General features: G+C 35.4%; 1 protein-coding gene across 1 annotated transcript; it reads right to left on the bottom strand.

Moving 5' to 3' along the window:
• Positions 1-6,070: 6,070 nt before the first annotated feature.
• Positions 6,071-21,603, bottom strand: LOC142340762 (serine incorporator 3-like). The gene is made up of 9 exons (XM_075391467.1): positions 21,224-21,603; positions 20,758-20,942; positions 14,304-14,386; positions 13,925-14,018; positions 12,799-13,013; positions 12,017-12,194; positions 11,183-11,226; positions 6,849-6,987; positions 6,071-6,513 (listed from the first exon to the last, which is right to left on the bottom strand). Exons 1-9 carry the CDS (start codon positions 21,422-21,424, stop codon positions 6,363-6,365), a joined length of 1,290 nt encoding a protein of 429 aa, XP_075247582.1. The 5' UTR covers positions 21,425-21,603; the 3' UTR covers positions 6,071-6,362.
• Between the last annotated feature and the right edge of the window lie 3,460 nt (positions 21,604-25,063).

Raw genomic sequence — 25,063 nt, 5'->3', positions numbered from 1 at the left:
TCATCTGCCAAAAACACAAGCTATCAATCAGCATCATTCTTCCACTAAAAGAGCAGTGAGACCATTCTTTACAGAGACTGCAACAAAATGAGAAAAAAAACATCTATAGTCAAAGATAAAAAAATTATCTTGTACAAAATCAGAATAATTGATAACTGCAATTTAAAACAACCAAACAAGCCAAAAGCCAAATGGGTGAGAGACCGACGAAAGACAAAACTCAAAATTTTCAAAATTTTTATGAAACGAAAGACATCATTTTTATATGTTTGTTTCCCAATCAGTTGAACAGGAATTTTAGATGCAGATGTGCCTCATTTTTATCCTATGAAGACTTTTAGTCAGGTCTTAAAAACTTTAACTATGAACTTCAGCCACTCTTAAGATTCCTTTATTCCAGTAACTAAATCAACGGGTCTTTTCTTGATCAAACTGTACCAAACCTACAATAAATTAGCCAAAAATAAAAAGAAATAAATTTGTACTGAATGAAACAGATTCAAAGTTTTCAATATCATTGACTATAACAAGACATTTAGTTTTTTAAACCTCGTAAAATTGTCAATGAGACCTATTAGTATTGAAATTTAGTATCAATACAATAAGAATGAGTAATGGAAAAGAACATTACAGATTTTATATGAAAACACGATTTTATGTCGCAGTCAACAAACTCATTAGTGGCGCACATTCCTAGTCAAAAAAATATCCAATCACAATAAGGACAGAATAACTCAGTAAAAGACCTTTTGTAATTTAAATTTTGATAGACTCTTAATAAGAGGATGTCTATACAAAACATGCATAGTACAACAATTCTTATAAATATCAGGAAAGGACACTAGATCCAATGAAACGCCAGACAAAAAACATATCTAACGCAACCTCATAAGATGTATAATGACAATTTTATCAAGGTGAAAACAAATTTTGCCAAATAAAAACATTCGAACACTAATATTTCTCCTGTAGCTTTTCCATTGTACTTAAATTTTTCTCACCACTAATTGATTGTGAGTAAAAAATAAGAGCTCAACTAAGATTCATTAGATTTGAAGCTAAAAATTATCTCTGCACATCAAATAGAGAAAGATCATTCAATTACAAGTCAACCAAGATAGATAATCAGAGAAATTGGGTCAGGAGTTAGCTATGTTAGATCAGGCACTGGATCATGCCAAAAACTTGTTCCAACAAATCTTTTATCAAATCAAATAAACTCACAAACAAAAATCCTGAATAAAACTGCCAAATTCTTCGAAAAACTTTAAAGCTCAAGCTTTAAAAACCAAAAACATCCCCAAAGTAAATTTCCATGAACCACAAAAAACTGCACAAGTTTACCAGTTTTAAGCAGTCAGGACATCTGGCTAATGAGGACAATTTAGAGGTCGAAAAAGATTATTTTTCCTAAAATCTGGTAACATTTCTAAAATAAAGTCGGAAAACATTTGCTGTCCTATGAAAACAATCAAAACTTCCAAAGAATTTCCAAGTTCTCTAGCAAAAGAAATGATTCAGATATTACTACGATTTGACCTGTGAAGGCTCACAAGGGATATTGAAGGGCAAAACCAGCAAAATCGAAATTTGCTTGTTCTTTTTGAAAAAATTGAGTAACAAGTCACATTTTCCATCTGCTAAAAGCTCTAGCTATCAATCAGCGTCTTTCTTCCACTAAAAGAACAGTGAGATCATTCTTTACAGAGACTGTAACAAAACTACAAAAAAAAAACATTTTTAGTCAAAGATCAAAAAATTAACTTTTACTAATCTACATGAGTTCAAAGTAATAAATGACATAAAATATAAACGACGAACATTATTTAGGTCAGCTAAAATTCATGTGAATGTTATTGAGACCAGTCAACATGGGAACTCCGTAACAAAACAATGAAAAAATGGACAATTTTTTTTTAAAATACTAACAAAATTCAGTCAAGTCAACAAAATCTTTAGTTGACAACAGACCGATTCAAACAACAGCATATGTTCACCATTCGAATTGATTGCATGAATTTAGAGTACATCGCCAGCAAATCACGAGATAAAATCAGAAGAAGTCGAATAGCTGAACAAAGCAAGCCACAAAAACAGCTAAAAAACCGAATAACCAGTTCCAAATTCGAATCTGTTACATTTTAAGAAACCACGAATAGCCTTGATGCCACTTTAGGCTTACCAGAGCCCTTTATTAATGAAAATTAACACAATTGCGCAAGAATGGGAACAGAATGGGAGCAAAATTGAAATGTTCACAAAATCTCTAATCCTCAACAACCAGAAAAAGCCAAGTTTCGAAAAGGCTATGCAATTTTACATTCTACGCTACACGGGTTTTATTAAAAAACCACTCTCTACGATAACTAATTCGATCAGCCAAAATTGACAACAAAAAGATCCAGTTGAGCAACGAGTTCCTCCCCCATAAGAGTGGTCGGAACAATCAGACAAAAAGCGTCAAATGTAATTTATTGGCATAACATTATTCGTAAGAATTTTTGCGATTCTAGTTTAATTGATATGAAATCTCCAACGGAAACGTTTAAATTGAGATCTTAATAGCTTTTAATTGAACTGACATAATTTGATATTTTGGTAGAATTTTTAGTTAAAATTGTGTATCATTCAATGCTTTAAGACAGCCATGTTAATACTTAAAATCTTGGTTACGCTAACAACGAAATATATATGGCCTGTTTGCAGCAGACCTAAATTCTGAAACAACCGACATAAATCAGGCGAATTTCTTTCAAACGACCGGCGAGCGGTTGGCTTTGTCAGCAGCTAGGTACGAGGCTATCTTTAGCTTAATTAAAGGAGTTTGAGGTGAGCGCAGCGGGAGGGGGTGCTTTGCACAAAGGCGGACTGAGTGGGTCAGCAAGGGGGCCTCTGGCTGCACGGGAACGCAAGTACTTACGGCATGAACGATGTACAGATGTTGGGACTGGGGTGAAATGAGGGGGGCTGATATGGGACAGGGATGAATTTGGGGGGAGGGGGTCCAGAAACCAGCTCTTTAAACCATGAGAATACATCTCTAAAACAGTTCCAGTGAATCTCATAATTGAGACTAGTCAGCTGAAAGACTCAAAGAGAACTTGATGCCTCTGGGCGCTACTTGTTTACCAAGTTTTTGAGGCCGAAAAGTTAATATTTTCGACATAAAGTCAAAATCAGTAATATAATTGCTACAAACTTGGTTTGAGAGCAATTAATAACATCAATTAATGTCCCGCTCAAGATCAAGAAGTGAAGGCTGAAAAAGAAGAAAATCGAAAACAGAACAATTAAGTTTAAAAAACATGTTATTGATGCAAAAACTCGGCCTCAAGGGGGTTCGGCTCCGCGCGAAAAACACAACCTACAACCACTCAAAAATGAATCTCTTCGGTAAATGAATCGATCAGCTAAAATTGACTGAACAAAAGAAATCCGGTTCAGCAAAGACTCCCCCCCCCCCATAAGTGGCGTCGGAACAATCAGACCAAAAGCGTCACATAAAGTTTATTGGAAGAACATTCATCGTAAGAATTTGAGATTCTAATTTAATTGAGATGAAATCTCCCAACGTTCGAATTGAGATCCTAATTGCAGTTTATTTGAACTGAGGTAATTTGAATGTTGGGTATAATTTTTACTTAACATTTTGTATCATTCAATGCTTTAAGACAGCCATGTTATTACTTGGAATCTTGGTTACGTAAACAAACAAATGTATATGGCTGGATTGCAACAGACCTAATTTCTGTGAAAACCGACTTATCAAGCAAAATTGTTCAAACGACCAGCGAGTGGTTGGCTTCGTACGGTTTAACGAGGCTAGCTTTGGCTTAGTTGAAGGGGCTGGAGGTGACCGCACTGGGGCAGGGGTGGATTGAGGGGGGGCCTTTGCAGAGGCGGATTAAGGGTGGACAGGGGTGAAGTGATGGGGGCTGATATGGGAGAGGGCCGAAGTTGGGGGGGGGGGGGTCAAACTCTTTAAAGAACCCGCTCTTTAAACCATGAGAATACATCTCTAGAACAGTTGCAGTGAATCGCATACTCGAGATTAATGAGCTTTAAGGCTCTAAAAGAACTTGATGCCTCTGGGCGCTACTTGTTTACCCCGTTTTTGAGGTCGAAAAGTTAATATTTTTGACAAAGTCAAAATCAATAATATAATTGCTATAAACTTGATTTGAGAGCACTCAATAACATCAGTTAAGGTTCCGCTGAAGATCAAGAAGTGGAGCGTGAAAAAGTTACCCAAAAAGAAAATCGAAAACAAAAACGAATAAGTGAAAATTGTTATGGGTGCGAAAACTCCGGCCTCATAGGGGTTCGGATCCGCGACACACAGAACACCTTAACCACTAAGCTACACCGTCTTTAAACCTTCCCCGCTCAAATCGCTTTTATATTAGCAACAAACAATGGTAGCAATTGAGATCACTCAAAAATGAAACATAGCTGGCATATTACCAGAAATTAGCCGCAATACCTTCGTAGATCTGCAGTCTCAAAAAACAGTAAAAAAGACAGATCAAAAACTACGTCTTTTCATTGAAGGCTGACATGTTATATTTTGGTTTTAAATATTTACAAGTTTTGCTGCCTCTATTAGTTGCTCTCAAATAACCTTCATTTGGAGTGACACACACCCATTTGACCTTATCTCTTTGAATTAAAGTAAATAAAAGTCAATTACAAAGTCAGGAAGTCATTTTTGAGAGCGAGGTAAGTCAAGTGTGACCAAAAATTTAATCAAGCGAATAAACAAAAAACTCGCTCCACTAAGAGCGAAAAGTGACGTCACATACGCATTCTAGTTGACATTGCATGAACGAATGAACAAAAAGCAGATTTGAAGTGGTTGTGACGTCATATGGTCGCAACAGAAATCGCGACGGCGAAATAGAAAAACATAGCAGGACAAGTCCTGACGTACAATTCATAGAATTTTCTTTGACTAAACAGAAAACTAGACTTAGAACTAACTTAGCTATGAATGGATTGGGAAAACCATTTAGAAAAACATCCGATCCAAAAAATCGAAAAAACAGTAAAAATCAAAGTGAAATTGCCGCATGTGAACAAACCACTAGCGAGAAAGCGAATTTTTGTTCAAACACCGTTTTCTCGCTCTAAATTTAGATAGAAAAAATTTCACGCCGCACAACCACTCGCTTTTTAGCTCCACTTCCTGTTTCGGCGTGACCAAAATCACTACTCCAATTTGACTTCAGCAATCATGAAAATGTGTGAACGGATCTTAAAAAAAGACAGCGCCCCAATACAATTCAAACTCTTTGAATTGTAAAAAAGACAGCGCCCCAATACAATTCAAATTTTTTGAATTGTAAAAAACAAGAGAAGGCCAATAATAGCCCCAGCTATCGCTGTGCGGCTATTAAAAAGAGAATTATCAAAAAGTCAAAGAATGTTCTTGAACAAAAGAGCAAAACGGTTTTCCAATAATTGCCTCAAACTTCGTTCGAGAGCAATTAATAAACAACCAACTAACGTCTGGCGAATTAGTTTCAAACGACTGGCGAGCAGTTGGCTTCGTCAGTAGCTAGCCACGGTTTAGAGAGGCTAGCATTAGCGTAATTGAAGGGGCGTGAGGTGAGCGCAGCTGGGGAGGTGGAGCTTTGGGGGTGGTGTGAGGTGTGGGGCTGTGTGTGTGTGTGTGTGTGTGTGGGGGGGGGGGGGGGTTGTGTGTGGGGGGATTGTTTTTTTTTGGGGGGGTTTCTGTTTATCTTATACTTGGAGACTAATGAGCTGAAAGGCTCTAAGAGAACTTAACGCCCACTGGGCGCTACCTGTTTATCCCGTTATTGAGGACGTAAAGTCAAATGGGTCAGATAAAAAATCGGTCAAGGGAAAAATTGCATAAAAAGACCAACCGGAATATTATAATTGCTACAAAAATCGTTTGAGAGCAATTAAAAAGGTCAATTGAAAAACCATCCCCTAAAAAGGTAATCGTTGAACGCGGGGAAGACAAGTCAACTCAGTAATTCGAAATATTCTGTCCCATATTTGTTCACACTTCGATTTCTCCTTCATCACAGCGCTAGTACAGAAACAATTGGGAGAGACTGAATTAAATAGACTGTTGAAATGGCTAAGTGATCAATCTGACACTGCAAGTAACATCTAAGGAATTATCAAATTTAAAAACTTATAACTTAATGATAGACCCGATCAATAATTGGACTGACAATATTTTTTGAAGCATTTCTGAGGGCAGAAATGTGGAATATGAGCACATAACTTCATGCTGTATTTAGTTTTTTTAAATAAATTAGCTTTTCTATATCAGAACTTGTTCACTATCTAATGTTCGTTCTAATCGTCATCTTGATCTCTGTCTTCGGTTAAAATTCTCTATCCGTCAGGATCATCGGTGCAAATAGGACCCAAATGTAGGTGGCGAAGCAGACCCATGATGAGGATATTTTGACCCACTTGGAGATAGAAGAGTCAGTGAAGTCGTCATCCTCCAGAGAACTATCCACTTCATTTGGGCTAAAATGACAGCACACTCTATATCATGAGTAATAAATCAGTACACCATAGGCCACTTTTTGAATGGTTTTACCCAAATCTTTTTAATTTTAAGCGCAACAGTAAAGATGCGTTTTCAGAAATCTTTTGAAATTATCCAAATTTTGCTTTTCGCGGATTTATTGAGGCAATGTGTTCCATGTCTTGGGACCGCTGACCAACCAAACGTCCTCCGAGCGCTGTCTGATTAGTTATGAATTAGGTATGATTCAAATGCACCTTATGACAGTATATCAAGAATCAAAATAGATTAACTGTCTTCAAAAAGAGTCTGCTTATCAGAAAAAGTGACCGACCTGAACCACTGTGTGAGTGTCATCATAATGTAGAGACATGCAGCTGCCATAGCCAGGTGGAAGAGAGAGTGGTTGTAGGACACCTCGTCTTCTTCGTCATCTATCACCGCTTGTTTCCCACCCTCCTCACCCCCATCATCTAAATCAGTTCCATACCGAATACACACTAAACCTCTGAAAAAGATGCATTGCTTCCTAACAGCAAATGCCCACAATCCGAAATAATTGTACCCTTATTAGAAAATAAACAACACAGCCGGCAGATTGCCGGAAAATAGCCGCGATACACGCTTGTGGCCTACCATGAATTGAAACAACTGAAGAAATAAGATTGACAGATCGACCACCAGCTTTTTAATAGACCATTAGACTTTTTGGGTTAGATTCGGACGGTCATTTTTATGAGACACATTTGCCCTACACGGAAAAAGCCCTAATGGAGCTTTTTCAAAAATAATATTCCATACTAAAACTCAAGACTCTATTACTCAGGAATTAGGGCATATAAGTTTGGCACTACTTAGATGCGCACTATTGACCTTTAATTAGTAAATGTTCATAAAATTTAAAGTTCATTAAGCAACTTCAGAAGTAATTTGTTGAGAAAGGTAAGTCACGCAATTGAACTAAAAGCAGAAATGACGTCACGAACACAAAATTTAACTGCAAAGCAGTAGAAGTGATTGAAAAGTCAATTCCAAGAAGTCAGGGTAAGACGAAACAAAAATCTGTTAGACGAAGTTAAGAAAAATCAGGAGCGCAATAAGAGCCTGCTGGAATTGCTGACGCGGCTATTAATAACCGACTAACGAAGAATTGCTCTCAAACGACCGGTGGAAACTCTAATCAATTGCACTTTTCAGTCTGGGGGATACTAAAATCTTTACTAGGCTTTAAATAACTTTATTAGTAGTTACTTTACACCACTATTAAGACTTAAAGTGAAAAATGACCCCAATTGTGGGGTACTTTTCGTTTGACTACTAGAATTAAATCAAATCTCCGCCAATTGAGTTCAGCTGCTTGAAATAGTGAATGAGAGAAATTTAGATTATGCAAAATGTAAAAGTTAAAGTGTCCAAAATTAATATGCCTACCAGGATTAATTTCCACGCAATGCAAGACAATTAACATTGTATAATTGATTAGCAGAGCTGGAAAAAACCTAATCAGCTACTGAAATAACAAATAAACCGACTAACGTTGGGTTACTCTCCAACGACATGCGGGGAAACTTAATTCAGAGGAGGTAGCTTAAAAATTTTTTTGTGGGCGCAAGATAACCAATTTAAGAGGGGTCCGAACCTTTAAAAAAAGACAGCTCTCCAAAACAATTCAAACTCTTCGAACTGTAAAAAAAACTCTTCGAACTCTTCAAACTGTAAGTTTACCGTTTTTATTAAAAAAGCAAAATCGAAAATTGAACAAGATATAAAAACTTACCAATGTTAACATGACAATTAATTGGTCAACATACTGTTCAAAATTGATTTTATTCGTTAACACATTAGTTGAAAAGAAACTTTTCGCATCAAAAACTCAAAAATCAAGGGCCAATGTTTTAAAAAAGCTCTAGTTTTAGAAAATCCATTCCAAGATAGGAAAAATAAAAACTTTTAACAGAATTCTGGGTATACGGCGATTTCAGAAATAATTGATTTTTAACTTCTTGGATCTTCTTATTTAGAATTTAGCTCAGAAATAAATTACAAAATATTCAACTAAACAAAAAGGAGAAAAATCGTCACAAAACGGCTAAAATTGGTTTAAAAATATTAGCAATATAGCTATACTCAACGTGCTAATTCGCAGCTACAAAAACAGTTTAAAAAAGGAACAAATATAGTAAAAACTTTTCGTTCATTGAGCAGCTCAATGAGCTCATTTCACGGAATCTGGAAATAGACTTGGAAAAACTAGATTAGTTGGCTACAGAGAGTGAGAAATGACGTCACGCGCGCAAATCATGTTAGTGAGAGGAAGAAGTCATTCAGAAAAATGTTAATCGAAAAAGAGCGCCAAATGAGACAAAAAAAACATGGCAGGACGAAAAATTGACAGAAAAAACGAGACCTAGATTGGACTATGAAGGGATTGGCGAAATCATTTAGATAAAATCCGACCGAAAAAATAAAAAACAGTTAAAATCAAAGTCAAAATGCTGCATGTGAACAAAAACCCACTAGAGAAAGCGAAATTTGTTCGAATACCGTTTTCTCGCTCTACTTTGAAATTAGCGCAAAAATTTCACACCACAAGAACACTCGCTTTTCCGCTCCCTTTCCTGTTTCGGTGTGACCAAAATCATCACTCTAACTTGACTTCAAAAATCATGAGAATATGTGCACATATCTCAAAAAAAGACAGCGCCCCAATACAATTCAAATTCAAATGAATTGTAAAACACAGCCGAGAGAAGTCCGGAAGCGACTCGAAGCGTAAAAACTTTACAAAAAAAAAACGAAATTGCAGCTGAATTCATTAGCTTTTGTTTCAAACCGTAAACTCATTCCCCCGGTCTGATCCAAAAATTGAGAAATTTAAACCACTGTCGCCAAAAGAAACAAAATGCAGCAAAAAATATATTATTGAAAACGTTTGGTAACGTTAGAAAAAGTGCAACATAATTAGGATTGTCAAAACACTGATAGGCTGAAAAAGCTGAAAGGGCTATCAATTCCACTCAAATAATTCATCATTCTAATCTCAAAAAGATCGCGAAAGCAAACGGCAGGTAATAATAAAAACTTAAGTAAAGAAACTAAGTTAAATTTTTCAAAAAAAAAATACTCAAACTAAAGAATCAGCAAACTACTACAGTAAGATCGCTAATCCTTGCAATTAACACAAAAACTACACAAAAACTTTTTCCTTATCGTATATATGCTAGACAAAATGATTTCAAACTAATTCAAGAATTAAAATAATCCAAGAAAAGCGACAAAATAACATTCGAAGGCAAGAAATTGTTTAAGAACATTACCAAGGCCAGAACAAAAAATACAATAAAAAGTGATTTGGGAATTTTGGAAAAGGCTTGCTAGCAAATTCTCAGCACTGCCTTATGTTCAATGAAATAATTACAAACCAATGAAATTAAGAAAATCTCAGAAAAAGCTGATATCACTCAATTCTTTAATAACTGAAAAAAAACAATAAAACCAATATAACAGTAGGTGCCAAGACAGAGCTAAAAAGAAACAAACTAGAATTTGAAGAACATGGACACAACGTAAGTAACACCGTAACAAACACTAATTCTTGATTTTTGAAAGTAAAAAAAAAATAAAGTAAAAAACACGAAAAAAGAAACATTTCATTTTTCAGCATTCGAGACATAGAAGACAATGAGCCATCCGAGACAAAGATCCATCCCCCTGAACGGAACAAAAAAAGCAGAAAGCAAACACATGAAACATTGAAACATTTTGCAAAAAATTATAGTCAAAAAATATTTAAGACTGTATTTATAAAAAAATTTTTATTTTTTTTAACAGTTTTTCAAAAATTTAATGCCTAAAAATTATTGAAGTTTTGATTGAAACGAAATTAAATCCCCTCATATTGCAGAAAAAGACTAATTCTTGTAATTAAAACAAAAATACAGACAAAAAAACGGAAGAAAAATTGAAAAAACTGCAAAAATCTGATTAGCATATGTAAAATTTTATAAAAACAAAAATACATCGAGGTAGAAAGAGGCTTGGAGCATATGAATTATCAACATGACGTTGCCATATTAACCAATTTTCGACTAAAAGACGGCTAAAAGATCCAAAAATGAAGAAATTAATAGAAAAAATGCCAAAAATAAATTAAAAAATAAAGAAATAGGTGCATATTTTGAACTTGAAACGCGTTTTCAGGCTCTGCAAAACACGGTGATATTAAATTCCAAGGTTTACATTTCCAAAAACGCATCGAATAAAAATCATTTCTACAAAAAACCAAATTACAAGCAAAAAAATTGGGCCAATTCGACGAAAAAACGGCTAAAAACGGTTATCTATGTGCCATTCCGTCAAAAACTACTTTTCAAAGTCAAAAAGTGATTCACTAAACGCAGCGCATGATCAAAAAACTTCTCTCGCTCAGAAAAAAATAGTTCACACAGCAATTTTTCTCACTTTCACTTTCAGGTCAAAACAGCGTCTGAACGAATAGTACTTCCGGTAAAAAAAAACCTTAAGAAAAACAATACTCCTCTTCGAGTCGTAAAAAACCAAGAGCACCGCAATATAGCTCCGCTCAGCTTAAAGCTTCGCAGCTATATATAAAAAAAACAAAATTCATTATCTCGAATGTTTTGTAAATAGATGACGTTTCGATCTCACCTGCGGCATAACTTGACGAGCTATCTTCTTTGCTCGAAGTGCCACTGAAACAGAATAACTACAATTATATTTTGAAAAACAATGCATCTCCAAACAATTATCTGCATCGCTTTTGGCAGACAACAGCTGATATCTGCTTATTCTAAATTTCACTATAAACAGTAAAAAATTGGGAAATTCTAAATGTGCATTTAGTTGCACAAACATAAGACTTTATAAATGAAACAGAGGTTACTTGAAACACACCGCGGTATCATACTGTCATGGTTACAGTGTATAATAATTTAGAACTTACATTTACTTTACGATCTACTAAAGTACAGAGAAACGATAGAAAAATGTTTGAGAATTGATTTGCTTCTCTTTGAAAATGGCCGTCAGGAGCCACCCATTGAAGGCTACTTACTTCTTCTTGGAGCTAAATAGTGAGACATCTCAGATGAAAGGTATATTGATCAAAACTTTGACTCAGTGCTCATAGGTCCTTTAGTCTGGCAATCAAAATAAGTATTGTGCCAGACTTCAAATATTACAATGGTCGAGGGACAATCACATTTTTGGCAATCATACGGCATTGATGTTGTTTGTGAGGTGCAGGAAAACTGCAACAATCAATTTTTCGCGATGTCAACTGCAACAATCAATTAATGCGCACAATGTGAAAACATAATCGACCAACGTCGGACGAATTGCCCTCGAACGAGTGGCGGGGGGGGGGGTGGATTCTATTGCTGGATTCTAGTCTGCTTATGTTTGTCGGGGAATAAGTTCGCTAATAAAAGAGCAATTATTCAGTACTTCTCATACATTGCGTATTCTCGAATTCGGACTTGCCTAGCAATTAGAACGGTGAAGTCAGTAAGTAGGAGGGCTATAGTGATGCCGACCCACTCAGCTGTGCTTCCAGTAGGGTTGCAGTCATCTCTGGGATCAGACGAGAGCGCCATGTAGGTGAGCCCAACTGCGAACAGACTCGTCACTGAGGCTTGCAATAGCCCGCTTCTAGGGTTCTCTGAAACAGTTATATCCTGTTAATTTGACCCCACTTAGTAAATGCTTGGCAGAGATAAAAGTACATATTGATTAGAAAAGTAGGCCTCATTAACTTTCGGCAGTTTATAAAGTGTTGATGCACGCGAACAGAACACTACTATTGTTAGCAACACCCCGGCAAAAATGTTCGGCGTATAAATTGAGCACCGTGAAGGCACCTAATTGAGCGCCGACCCGACCGTCCACAGGCCGAGGACCAGATCCATCCGGCGAGGCAGAATGCAAACGAAGCAGATCAAATACAGGTATGGGTTACATAAGCATAACATTCATCCCTTTAAAAACACAGCTGTTCAGTTAAAGCATCTTTTAATTTCTCACACATAGCAACACATGTTTGTATTTGCTACAAATTAGTAGACGAAATGGACATATTGGTTTCAAGCTTACATTAGGAAACACAAACCGAGTAACGTCGGACAAAACGACACGCGGGGCAATTTAATTTAGGGGCTGTTGCCTAGATAAATTTTTCTTAACTTGGTTCGAGAGCAATGCAAATGGTGCGTGGTTGGCAACAAGATAGTTACTCTGGATTCATCATCCAGATGTCATACACTAACCCTCTTGAACTTTGGGCAGAATTGACAGAGCAGAAATGATAATGCATAGGATGATTAGCACCACTAGGACTATTGTGTTGTCAATGCAGGATGATCCCGAGAAGTAGAAGAAGAGGAAGATTACTCCTAAAAGAGCAGCTGTGTACATTGCCACCATGAAGGAGATCAACATTCCCATCCAGCACTTGTTGTCCGTGTCCTCCATCCTACCGACCCTGTCAAACGAAATTAATTTCAAACTCCAGAAAATAAACCATTACATCATTCGAAAAGAGAATTCATTATCTTGAGTACATACACTGTGTTACCAAAAATCTACGTACATTTGAAGAATTTTTAAGCTCTACAAACATCAAATAAAACAACATTTCCGTCTTTTCCGTTTAAGCGTAGAAAACAAGAATGAAATAAAAAATTTTTCACGCCCTAACGCAAATTATTCTTACAGAGCAGCAATTCTGCCGTACGTAGATTTAGGTACCACTGTATTTTAATGGGCGTTGCTTCTCATTGAGGTTTGTATAACCTAAGATGTGCGACTGATAGTAATAAAGCATATAGTCATAAGGGTGCAAAAATACCATTTCTAGATGGTCATCTATTGTTAACACGAAATTTTATCAGGGAGAGCACCAACAATTTTCAAGAGGTGCCTTCTGTAAAAAAAATTGTTTCTGATAACAAAGAAAATCTTTTGGAAATTACGGGGCATAGAAAGATAAAATGCAAAATTTGCACCGCCGTACAGCCAGCTAACTGATTTCATCAAGAGGCCGAGATTAAACTAATAGCACCAGTTGACAGTAAGAAAGCTCGACAGAAGCCACTTTGCGACACTTAGAATACGCTGAGTTTGCTTTCCAGTACCACAATAATTAATCAATACAAAAGCGAAAATCAGGCGCAAAAACTTAAGCGATTAAAAGAAAGGTCCCGATATTTTTCCAGTAGTTAGACCAATCCCAAAATTAGAGCAATCAAATTTACAAAGCAGACAACAGCGTCCTCCCGTTTTCATCACCTTTCAATCCTGTTTTGGGTCGAATTCAAAACATGATTAATATTCTATTCAAGTAATGAACGAGAGTCAAATTATATCTGATTAATATCTCTTTTAAATTCTTACCATGACTCGTTCCAGGCATGAGCAAAGTCAATGAGCATCAAAATTTGGACACAAATGAACACAAATCCACCGATCAAACCCATCACGTACAATGCTAAAACACGTCTATTGCATAATAAATTTCTTCAACAAGCTCAGGGCTTTAGTTCTCTTCATTACAGTCCCTTGCCAAATATGTATTGGCACATTTAAGAGGCAACTCAGTTTATTTGGACTAGTGAAATGGGCATTCTAATCTTAATATTTTGAAGAGAGCAATTCAAAACGCCTTTCCCCTTACGCTTTTATGTATCCAGCCTTTAATTGTTACCATGTAAACCCCACCCGAGCGTAAAACTAGAGCAGTAACCTTCTCATGAAAGTACAATTAAATGCTCACTCATGTAGAAAGCATCGGTTGTCGGAATGAAGAAGACGCCCACAATGCAACCAATGAGCAGCAAAAATTTCCACAGCCAGAATCTAAACAGAAACCATGGAATACAGCATTGCACGTTAAAAGAACCGTTGAATTGATTGCACATCTTGAACGTTTCTTCATTAATTTATATCAACATGATCTGGATGTGGCGTCGATTGGCAATATAAATGCAAAAAAATTCATTGAGGGATTTCTGAGATATCACTTTATTAGGGGATTCAAATGACGTCCTTAGAGGTAATTATTATATACCACTATTAAGATCAAAAGTGAAATGGTGGCTCCAATTGCGGCGCACTTTCTAGTCGTCATTTAATGATCTCTCGCTGCGATAACAATAGCTGTTTATCTTACCGGTGAAATAAGTTAACGCCCAATCAACACTACGACATCTGCTTCATAAGACTACGAGTATATCCAATTTTTTAAATCACCACTCTTACTATATCAACAGTGGCGATAAAAGAGTGATAAACTCGTAGTCCAATCACGGCAACAGTGGTTCAAGTAATGCAACTGTTGTAATCGCAAGGAGATTCTTAATTTTACCACACGGTTGTTATAGCCTTCTCGAACTATTCAATAACTCAGCTTCGCCTCGTAAAAATTCTCGATGGCAATAACAACCGTGTGGACTATTCATTAGTAAAATGCCGCCAATAAAGTTCAGCTATTTGGAATTGTGAGAGAGAAAGTTAAAAAAGTTAAAACGGTCAAGCAAAAACTTCGCATAAAAAAGACGCACGTTTTCGATAATTGCCTCATACTTCGGTCGGGGGCAATTAATTATGCGGTACGTAAGGTCATCTACATGTTGTAAATGTAGATGACCTTAATAAGATAAACCAAAATGTAGATAAACCAAAAAATGGAGCCTCTTTTCCTATAATATACAATTAGCAAGCGTGGATTCTCAAAAAAGGGCTTCATTTTTGTTCCGACTCCCACTTTTGGTGGGGAGGAGGAACTATATACTCAACTGGCTTTTTTTTGTTCAGTGAATTTTGGCCGATCGATATACTCATCGTAGAGAATTGTGAGTCGTATCATTGAAAAGCCCGTCCAGCGTAGAATACGGAAATAAAAATTTTTTTTATCGATTTTCGTTTTTTTACAGGGAGTTATCGAGGTTTGAAGTTTTGTGAACATTCGACTGTTTTTGTACACATTTTCAGTAATTTTTGCTAAAGTTTGACACAATTTCGCTAATATAGTTCAAAATAAGTTAAAATTTTTAACGGCATAGTGTTGTTGTTACCATTAGAGATAGAAGAGAGTTGATGAATTGTTTGATTGAAGTTTTTTTTGGCTATAATTTTTGATAAAATTTTCAAAATTCACTTTTTTCATCAAAAATGGCACAAAAAATGCTTTTTGGTCCACTTCGTTAAAGTTTGCCAGACTTCGTGACCTAGAAACCTTAAAGCAGACTCCCTAATCTCAAAAAGAGCGCTAGTGGCAATTAGGTGCCGTATGAAAGTCTTCTGGAATTAAAACTTTGCCGTTTTTTGCAGATTTGTCTCGATAATTATACAAAATGCAGCGTTCTTGTTATTAATATTTGAAGAATTCCACGCAACAATTGGTCTAATTCGCAAACACTTGGAACACTTGGTCGGTTTGCTGGGCGCGCGACAAAATCAGGGAAAGGTTCGACAATATCACGGATTCTTAAAATCAGAGACTTTTTGGTTTATAATTTCATGCTGCCTTTTTTCAAAATATTTTGCTTTTGTTTTTTTAATGTTAATTACTGACAATATTTTTTATTCACGGCTCCATCAATGATCACTCTAATTTACGTAAATTTGAGGCCAAATGTAGATATAGTTTTACAGAGAACCAAAGGGTTTTTATGGCTTTGAGGAAGAGTTTTAGTAAAATTTAACTGAATTCTTGTCTTTTGCCTTCAATTGTTATTCTTTTGACAGTCTGAATTTTAAATTTAAACAATCAAAGATCTAAATTTCGTCCTCAAGAGGAGCAAGTGGACCTTTTCTATTCATTCGGTTGTTACCTAATGTCTCTTATGTTATTGAATGTATTTGTTTTAGGGAAAATTCTGTGATTTTTGAACTTGTCAATTTTTTTATGATATTTTAGTCAACATTTTGTTTATTCTCAGTAAATAAAGGTAGATCTCTCCTCCGTATAGAAGACAAACTATTGTTGTAGCCAATTATTTTAACAGAAGGTTTTCTAGCTTTTGGTACTACGAGTTTTCATACAAAATTTTCTGTGCAAAAATTTTTGTGCAAAATTTCCCATTTTTGCTGTTGTTTTTGTTTCTTTTGTAAATTGTAGCATTATTTAACAATCTAACTGAAAAAAAACTTTACAACACTTGAAATTGAACATCTTTTTGATTTCATAACATATGGTTCGTAGGGCTGCGACACCGTTCTCTTGCAGAAATTTTTTTATTTTTGCCCTTTATTTGTTGTTAATTTTTGTTGTCATATGCCAAATATTGTGTAATTAAAGGTCTCAGTGGCCAACTATAGATAAACAAATGAACTTAATAACTGATACCGGTAAATAGCTAATGGTTGTTTTGAATTTCGAATTATATTTCTAAAAAAAAAGAGTAATAGTATTCTTCAACTTATCCCTTTTTGTTCTGATTTGCGTTTTTTTCGTATTATACGATGTTGTATCATTTTCGTAAATTAACCTCATTATTTAGAGCTCTTTCTAATGTTTTGTTGAATCAAACAATTATTTTTCGTTTTGTTAAATGTTTTAAATGATGTCTTCAGGGCTTAGACAATTTGTTTCAGAAGAATTTTGTGAAGTATAGATACTTTTCAGTTTTTGTGGTTCTTTTTGTTGTCATTTTGTGATAGTCGTTTTACAAAAAGACGTTATGGTGGTGAAAGCAGACGCAAATGAAGATGTTATATTCTCGCGGTTAATATCTTATAAAATTAAGGGCTTCAAAACTGTGGTTTCGTAAAGTTGTTTGAAAATCATTAGTTCAGCTTGAATTTAATGTTATTTTATAGTCTTATGATTCAGTCTCATTAACAACAGTTGCAATTAATTTTCCGAGTAGTTGCAAGACAAACTGTTTACTCTTTAAGTCGAAAGCTTTTGTTGGCTATGATTTTTGAAAATACTTGTTCTTAATAAAAAATAGATTTTTGAGATCTGCCAATTTTATTTCTGTTAAATTGTAGCTAAGCATCTCTATATTCACATCATTTATCTATTGAAATACAAATTGCTCTTCATAACAGTTTTATTTTCCTCAAATGGTCTTTCTTCTTGGAACAACCAGTTTTCATAAAACCAATTTTCGTGATTTTTGCATATTTGCCCCTTTCTTGTAGGTTTTTGTTCTCTTTTCACAATATCACATTAATGGGCGTCATATAATATAAAAATTTTGTTGCCTTTAAAAAAGGCAAACGAAGATTTTTATTGTTTTTAATATTTAATTGATTGGGGGGACATCGTTTTCGTGCATAATTTTTCGCGCAAAATTTTAGTTTTGCCTGTACGTGTCGTTTTTTTGTAGTCGTATGCCTTATCCTGGATACTGAAAGGCATCAGTCGCTCTTTTTGGAGGTATAAAAGACTCTCTCAATGATTTCATTTGATGCGTAATGTTTTTAATCAGTTCGAATATAATTCTTTTTAAAAGAAGCAATGTTTTAATAAACTTTGCTTCTTTTGCTTATTTCTAGTCAACTTGTTGCCAAGTCGCATTGAGGAAAAGTCCCATATTTTGTTCCAATAAAGTGCCGGTGATCGTCCGAGTATAAATTTTATCTGATGCCATTTTGATTTGGTTATTAGTGGTTTTCAAAAAACGGACTAGGGATTTTGGTCGTAATTAATATTTGTAACTATTTGATTTTTATTGCCGTTTTTTCTGGTAGTCATATTATGGTAGCCACAGGTCTCATAAACCCTCTAGAGTAGAATGTTTTTTTCTTTAGTAGTTTGTTGAACGATATGTTAATTTTTTATCTCTTCGTTTGGAAAATAATTAAGTGAAAAATTTAGATGAGCAGGGTCGGACCTTAATGTGCCTCGTTTACCGAGCTTCCTTGTATTAATTACCGAGCCTCCTTGTATTAATATCATCATCACTTCACGGTTATTGAAACTGAAAACATTAATTTAGAAGAGCAATTTTGCAACACGCAAAAACAAAACAATATTACAAAAATAACCAAATAACACGAGCGAATTGCTCTCGAAAACAATGACGAGTGCTTGATTGCGTCATTAGCCAGCTGCGGCTTAGGGAGGCTAGCTTTACCTGCTTATCCCTTTTTGAGGACGAAAGATCAAATGGTCAAATAAAAAAAACTACAGACAAAAAGTCGGTAGTACAAAAAGCCGCATTAAAAAGACTATCAGACATCCACAACTGATATAATTGCAGCAGACGTCGTTTGAGAGCAATCAATTACTCAATACCAATCAAACTCAAAATCATAGACCATTTCCCTGCTTTGCAAACATAGCCGGCAGATTGCCGGAAAATAACCGCGATAGACGCTTGTGGCCTTCCATGAATTGAAACAACTAAAGAAAAGATAGACAGATTGACCAACAGTCCTTTAATAGACCACCAGACTTTTGTGGTTAGATTCAGACTGTAATTTTTATGAGACAAACGCGCCCTATGAGGAAAAATCAATAATGGACCTGTTTCAAAATTAATATTCGATATCATAAGCCCAATATTCTAATACTCAAGAATTAGGGCAAATACTTTTGGCACTACTTAGATGCACACTGTTGCGCTTTATCTAGTAAATGTTCATAAAAGTAATTGCCATATCTGAGTTCAAAGTCATTTTTTGTATGAGGTAAGTCACGCAACCGACCTAAAAGCAGAAAAAATGACGCCACGTCCTCAGATTTTAAATGCAAAGCAGTAAAATCACTGAAACTGAACAAGTCAACTCCAAGAAGTCAGGTCGCAAGAATCATCGATGGAGACGACCAATTAAAAAACATAGCAGGACAAGTCCTGCAATACAATCGAAAGAATTGGGCGAAAAACTTAGAAGTACTCTATCTGACCAGCAGATCAATTGAACAATGCTAATTGCTAAAACTATTTTAGCTTTTACCACGAAGGAAAAAATTGATGTCCTTAATTATACCTACTTCAAAAAATGTTCAAGACCAATTATTATCTCTGAAATCGTTCCAGTATTATATCCACCAGGCCTGAAAAAACTCATTGGCCCATGAAGACCAATTAACTCAGAAAATGAGAAAAATTCAAAGAAAATGTTATAAATTGCAAAGTTTAATGAAAAGTTGCTGAAAATCGTGATATTAATATCTTTCGAATCATTTCTGTTTCTCTAGAGGTTATCCAGTAGCCCAATTCCAAGCCTTAAAAAATTCGTTGTCTCAAAGATCGATCGACAATGATTTTTAAAAAATTCAAATTTTATAAAAAAAAAAATAGAACTTCGTTATATTAAGAAGTTGAAAACCATTCCATAGCCCCAAGCATCAATGCAATAACATGCTATCAAACCCTGGAGGACATTTACTGGCTACTGAGGCAAGAAATAATGAATAAAGGACAAATGTTTTCAAATTGCAAATTAAATCAAAAAATTTCTAAAAATTGAAAAGTTAAATTGTTGGAAACAATTCCGTTGGCACTAATAACCATGCAGTAACTTCTTATCAGACCGTGGTGTTCTGGTTCTTGAAGCTGGACAGAAATCAAAATTAACAAAAATTTTAGGAAAATTTAAAAAAATCATATTTTATTTATCAAAAATGCTGAAAATTCGAGACTAAAATGTTCAAACCAAATCCTTCCATTGCTACTATAAATGCAGTGCCCTACTATCAAACCTCAAAGGATATTCCCTGAACCCTGAGGCTGGAAAAACTCAAAATGACAAAAATTGTCAAAAAACTTAAAAATGCAAAAATCAGTAACATTTTGCGTGTTTGTGTTTGTAGTACCAAAACATATAGCTCATAGAATTGTCATAACAGGTAACTTTCTCTCGCAAAAGACCTTCATCAACTTTTAAAAACTTCACCTTAAGACTAATCAAACAAAAAAACTCAAAAAAATCACAAAAATTATGTAAAATTGTACCATTTTGAGCCCAAAACTCCTAAGAATGACCTTTTAACCTTAATTAAGGTCATCCCAGCAGCTGCATCACTCTAAGCACTTGAAGGACTACGAAAGCCCAATTTGGACCTCTAATGAAGTTCAATGTCCGCTGGGCTTTACCCGTTTCGAAAGATCAAAGTCATTAAAAAATGTGTAAAAACATCTTAAGAAAAACACAGCGCACCAATACAATCCAAATTCTTTGGATTGTAAAACACCACGATGTTCCCAATAATAGCCGCTATCGCTTCGCGGCTATTAAAAATAGAAAATTTTGACAGTTTTAATTCTGTTTACCCTCTGTCAAATTTGACTCTGGGATCTGCGCTTGATTTGGCACAGAGCATGAGAACAGCCATGAACATAAAGTACAGGAATCCGGCTAGACAAACGTGATACACTGCAGAGAAACCCAATACCCTCTTGCACACTGAGCCCTCTTTCACTTGTTGCTCCTCACAGAAGTCGTAGTACATCTTGATCTGAGCAATAATTCAATATTTCTTACTTTAACATACTTAGTTAATTATTAGGGTAATGAGGTAATTGGTAGTATCGACACAGTAACTACAATGGTCGGAGTTGCATATCAGAATTAGTAGAAATGGAAACTGTCCAAAAAATCCGACAACCAAATAAAATGCCAGATTGAAAATTACAGTTTAATGCGTTTGTTGAGAAATACCATCACGCATCATCTTATTTACACCTCCATCTTAAGGAACTCTTTTTGACTAAGTAATTGTTTTTTATGAGCACTTACATCTTCCAGCCATTTTTCCACAGGTGTGCTCAGCAAGACAAGAGACAACAATGCGATCAGAGTGAGCATGGACAAGTACATGAGCCTGGTGGATGTTGAGGCCTTGATGGCTGGGAGACATGAGCAGCAGCATGAACAGATCGAGGATCCAATGCAACACGCAATCTGCGCAGCACAGCACGTACCCAGAACTAGCCCCATTGCGGACCAACAATTGAAGTAATCTTCCTCCAAAAATTAATTGAGTTAGCGAATAAAAACAAGATATGACAACTACAGAATTAAATTTGAGAACACAATTGATAAAATAACTTCACACAGGATTAAAACATTTCAGCCACATCAACAATCTGAAAAATCAACTTCAAATTTGAATTAAATTAACAACAGCTGCGAAACCTTACTGCTGAAATTAACATACCCAAATCATCACTTCCAAATTTTGATCAGATTGCATGTATTCGGCTCTGCTATCTTTTGACATGGGATTAGAGTAACGTTAACGGATTCCACTAACATTATTCACAAATGAGGCAAATTTGAGACACCGCCACAAAAGTGGCGTAATAAATTACGGCTCACTATAAATACGCTGACCTTGTCAAAAGAACATTAGTAATTTGTGTAGTCTCTATACGCAATGAACATATATATAATCAAGTCTGCTCTATCTAAGTGACCTTTAAGGACCTGCGACACTCCTGCTCGCCTTTTAGGGTTTTGGGAAGATCAAGTGAGCTGCGAACATAAACATATCGAACAAATTGTCGAAAAGTAGCCGCCATTGATTCCCGTAACCCCGAATGAGATTGAAAAGAAACACATTGATTGATTTCCCATTTTTTCTTATCTGAGGGTTATTTTGATTGTTTCTTAATGAGAGCATACATGGAATAGTATCCTATCATCATTAAAAGGCTTATAAGAACAACGTTCAAGTAGCGTGCATCTAAAACGGGGATTTATGGGTTAATTTAACTTCTCTTTCTCATTTAGTTTTTTAATACAGACTCTATTCGAGTCAGTATCAAAAAAACTGCACAAAAATGGTCCGAAGAGCAACTGCTGTTTAAAGCCACTTTGCGCATAATGAGTGAAGAATGAAACAAAGTAATGAAGATTTTCAAAGCAGATTGAAAGATAGCTGGAAAATGCCAGAAAATAGCCATGATAGCTTCGTAGATCTACAGTTTCGAAAAGAGGGAATGAACACAAAGAAAAATCTTTTTCTTAAATGCTGAGATGTTATATTTTTACGAATCAGTTTAACTTATTGCTGCTACTATTAGCTGCCGCCAAATTCCCCGCAATTAGTGACAAGCACTCCATTGACATTATTATCTCTTTGAATTAGAGCAAAGAAAAGCCAATTTCAGAGTGAGGAAGTCATTTTTGAGGTGAAGTAAGTCACGTGTGAGCAACAATTTAAGCACGCGAATGAACAAAAAAAAACTCACCTAAGCGTCAAAAAGGACGTCATGCACGCAATTCAGTTGAAATTGCATGAACAAAAAGAAGATTTTGCGTGATTGTGACGTCATATCAAAAATCCTGTTGACCAATTAAAAAACCAAGAGACTGTAAATGAAACCTCAAAAAGCCGCTCGTGAACAAAAAATTCGCTAGCTTAGAGAAAAATTGATGATACCCAGATTTCCAGCGCCTTTTCAAAAAAGAAATGAACAAAAATTTTCTCTCGTCCCTCTGGTCTTCGAATTTATTAACCCAAACAACTTTTTAAACTTCATTCACTACGCAAAGTTCGGTTTTCTTTGCTCGCTCACTAACTAAAAAGATATACAAAAGCATAAGGCCTCCTCATGTCGTAAAAATAGGTCCACAATAACAATCTGCATAGAATAGAAGCCGAGGGACCGAGGGACGCTGTTAACGACATTAACGTTCGAACGATCACCTGACAATTCTCTCTAAAAGTAGACCCAAAAAAGTGCGCAAGAGAACTAAAACACCTCATGCAATCTGAACACAAATTAAAGCAGAAATACCCGCGAAACAGACTTACGTGAAGTAAAATATAGATAGCAACAGATACAGAATTGAGTTGATGAAGTGGTCAACTTTTTTAATGACCAAAACGTTTTTTAAAATAATAATAAGTATATATCCGTTATTTTAACTTGCTCGAAACGCTTTATTATTAATATTGATTATAATATAAGAGTCAAATATTCGCCTTGATTCGGGGGATACAGTGATCTCAAGTGACCTTGATAAAGTCAGAAGTCATTTGGAGAGCATGGTAAGTCAGGTATAATAAAAACTTATCTCGCAATTCAGCTTAAAACTCACGGCCAATTAGTTTAAGACATGACGTCACGCACATATAAGTATCAAAAGAGCAGTGAAATAACGGCATGAAAAGATCAACAAAATTTCTCTTTTGAAGTTTCTGTGTGAAAAAATGTAAAACGAAAAGCGTCACACAAAACAAAACAAACACCATGATCACCGCATTATAGGTTACAATTTCGCATCTATAAACATAGCCGGCAGATTGCCTTAATAGCTGCGAAAGAATAGACGTGCGGGCCCTATAATAGGGATAGAAACAGAAACAGATATAAGTCGAAGTTATCGACGCCGCTCAAAAAGAAATGTAAAAAACATTCAGCGATAAAACAAACATACACAGCAGATTGCGGGAAAATAACCGCCGTTGATCCCAATAACCCCCACCTAATAAGATTGGGAGTGGAAAAGGGAAAAATATTAACGGAAAAAATGATTTTTGTACACAAACAATTTTAAAGTGCAATCTATTTTCATGTCATTTGGTGCTGAATATGATCCTGTTTCGTATTGAGACGCCATAGGAGCTAGTATCAATACTAATAAGCATTAGAGACAATAACTAAGAATAAAGTTCGAGTAACGGGTATCTAAAAGTGGGCTTTATGGGTTTAACCCGTTTCTATTTCTGATTTCGTTTTCTGATAATGAATCTGTTCATTTTGAATTGTTTACTGAGCAACTGCTGTCTGGAAACACTTTTAGCAGAACGAGAGAAGAGTGAAACTAGCGTAGAGAAGTCAAAAAGAATTCACGTAAAATGTTGAACAAGCTGTGAACTAAGATAAAGCAAATTTTTTTATTCGACGAAGCAAAAAAAAACAGGAGCGCTAAAATAGCCGGCTGAGAAGCTGAGGCGGCTATTAATAGAGATTATGAGAAAAAACAAATATCATTGCAATAAGCATTTTCATAAGGGCCTTTATTACAGATATGAGATCCTTTGACCTTAATATAAAGTGAAAAAGTCATTTTATTTAGTGAGGTAAGTCAAGTACGATCAAAATTGAATCATGCAAATAACCTAAAAAGTTTTGTTAGAGAGGGTGAGAAATGAACTCACGCGCGCAAATCCCGTTAGTGAGGGGAAGAAGCCATTAAAAAAATTTAACTTTTTTCAGCTTTTCTGCGTGAAAAGTGAAACGAAAAAGAGCGTCAGACAACGAGACAAAAAAAAACATAGCAAACAAGACAAGTCCTGACGTATAATTCAAAAAATTTTCAATCACAAAACAAAAACTAGGCCTAGAAAGCGCTGTGAGTGGATTGGGAAATCCATCTCTAAAACAAATCCGGTAAAAAACTAAAAAAAAAAAAACAGAAAACTAACGTCAAAATGCCGCATGTGAACAAAAAACCACTAGCGAGAAAATGGAAATTTGGTTCAAACAAATTAGGCATATAATGAACTATGAACCGAATGTGAGAGCCATTTAGAAAAAAAATCTGATTCAAAAATTGAAAAACGTAAGAAATAGAAAAAAAATGTAGAAAATCAAAGTGAAATTGCCGCAAGTGAACAAAAAATCA

This window comes from Convolutriloba macropyga, chromosome 6 (assembly GCF_964194025.1).
Source record: "Convolutriloba macropyga chromosome 6, txConMacr16.3, whole genome shotgun sequence".
NCBI classification, from domain to species: Eukaryota; Metazoa; Xenacoelomorpha; order Acoela; family Convolutidae; genus Convolutriloba; species Convolutriloba macropyga.
This window is presented reverse-complemented; position numbering and strand designations above follow the sequence as displayed.

Excerpts from the sequence above, each read along its gene's own strand:
- LOC142340762 (XM_075391467.1), bottom strand. The coding sequence starts at position 21,424 with ATGGGGCTAGTTCTGGGTACGTGCTGTGCTGCGCAGATTGCGTGTTGC. Across the intron at positions 14,019-14,303 it reads AACCGATGCTTTCTACATGA|CATTGTACGTGATGGGTTTG; the intron begins GTGAGCATTTAA and ends GACGTGTTTTAG. Across the intron at positions 13,014-13,924 it reads CATGCCTGGAACGAGTCATG|GGTCGGTAGGATGGAGGACA; the intron begins GTAAGAATTTAA and ends TTCGTTTGACAG.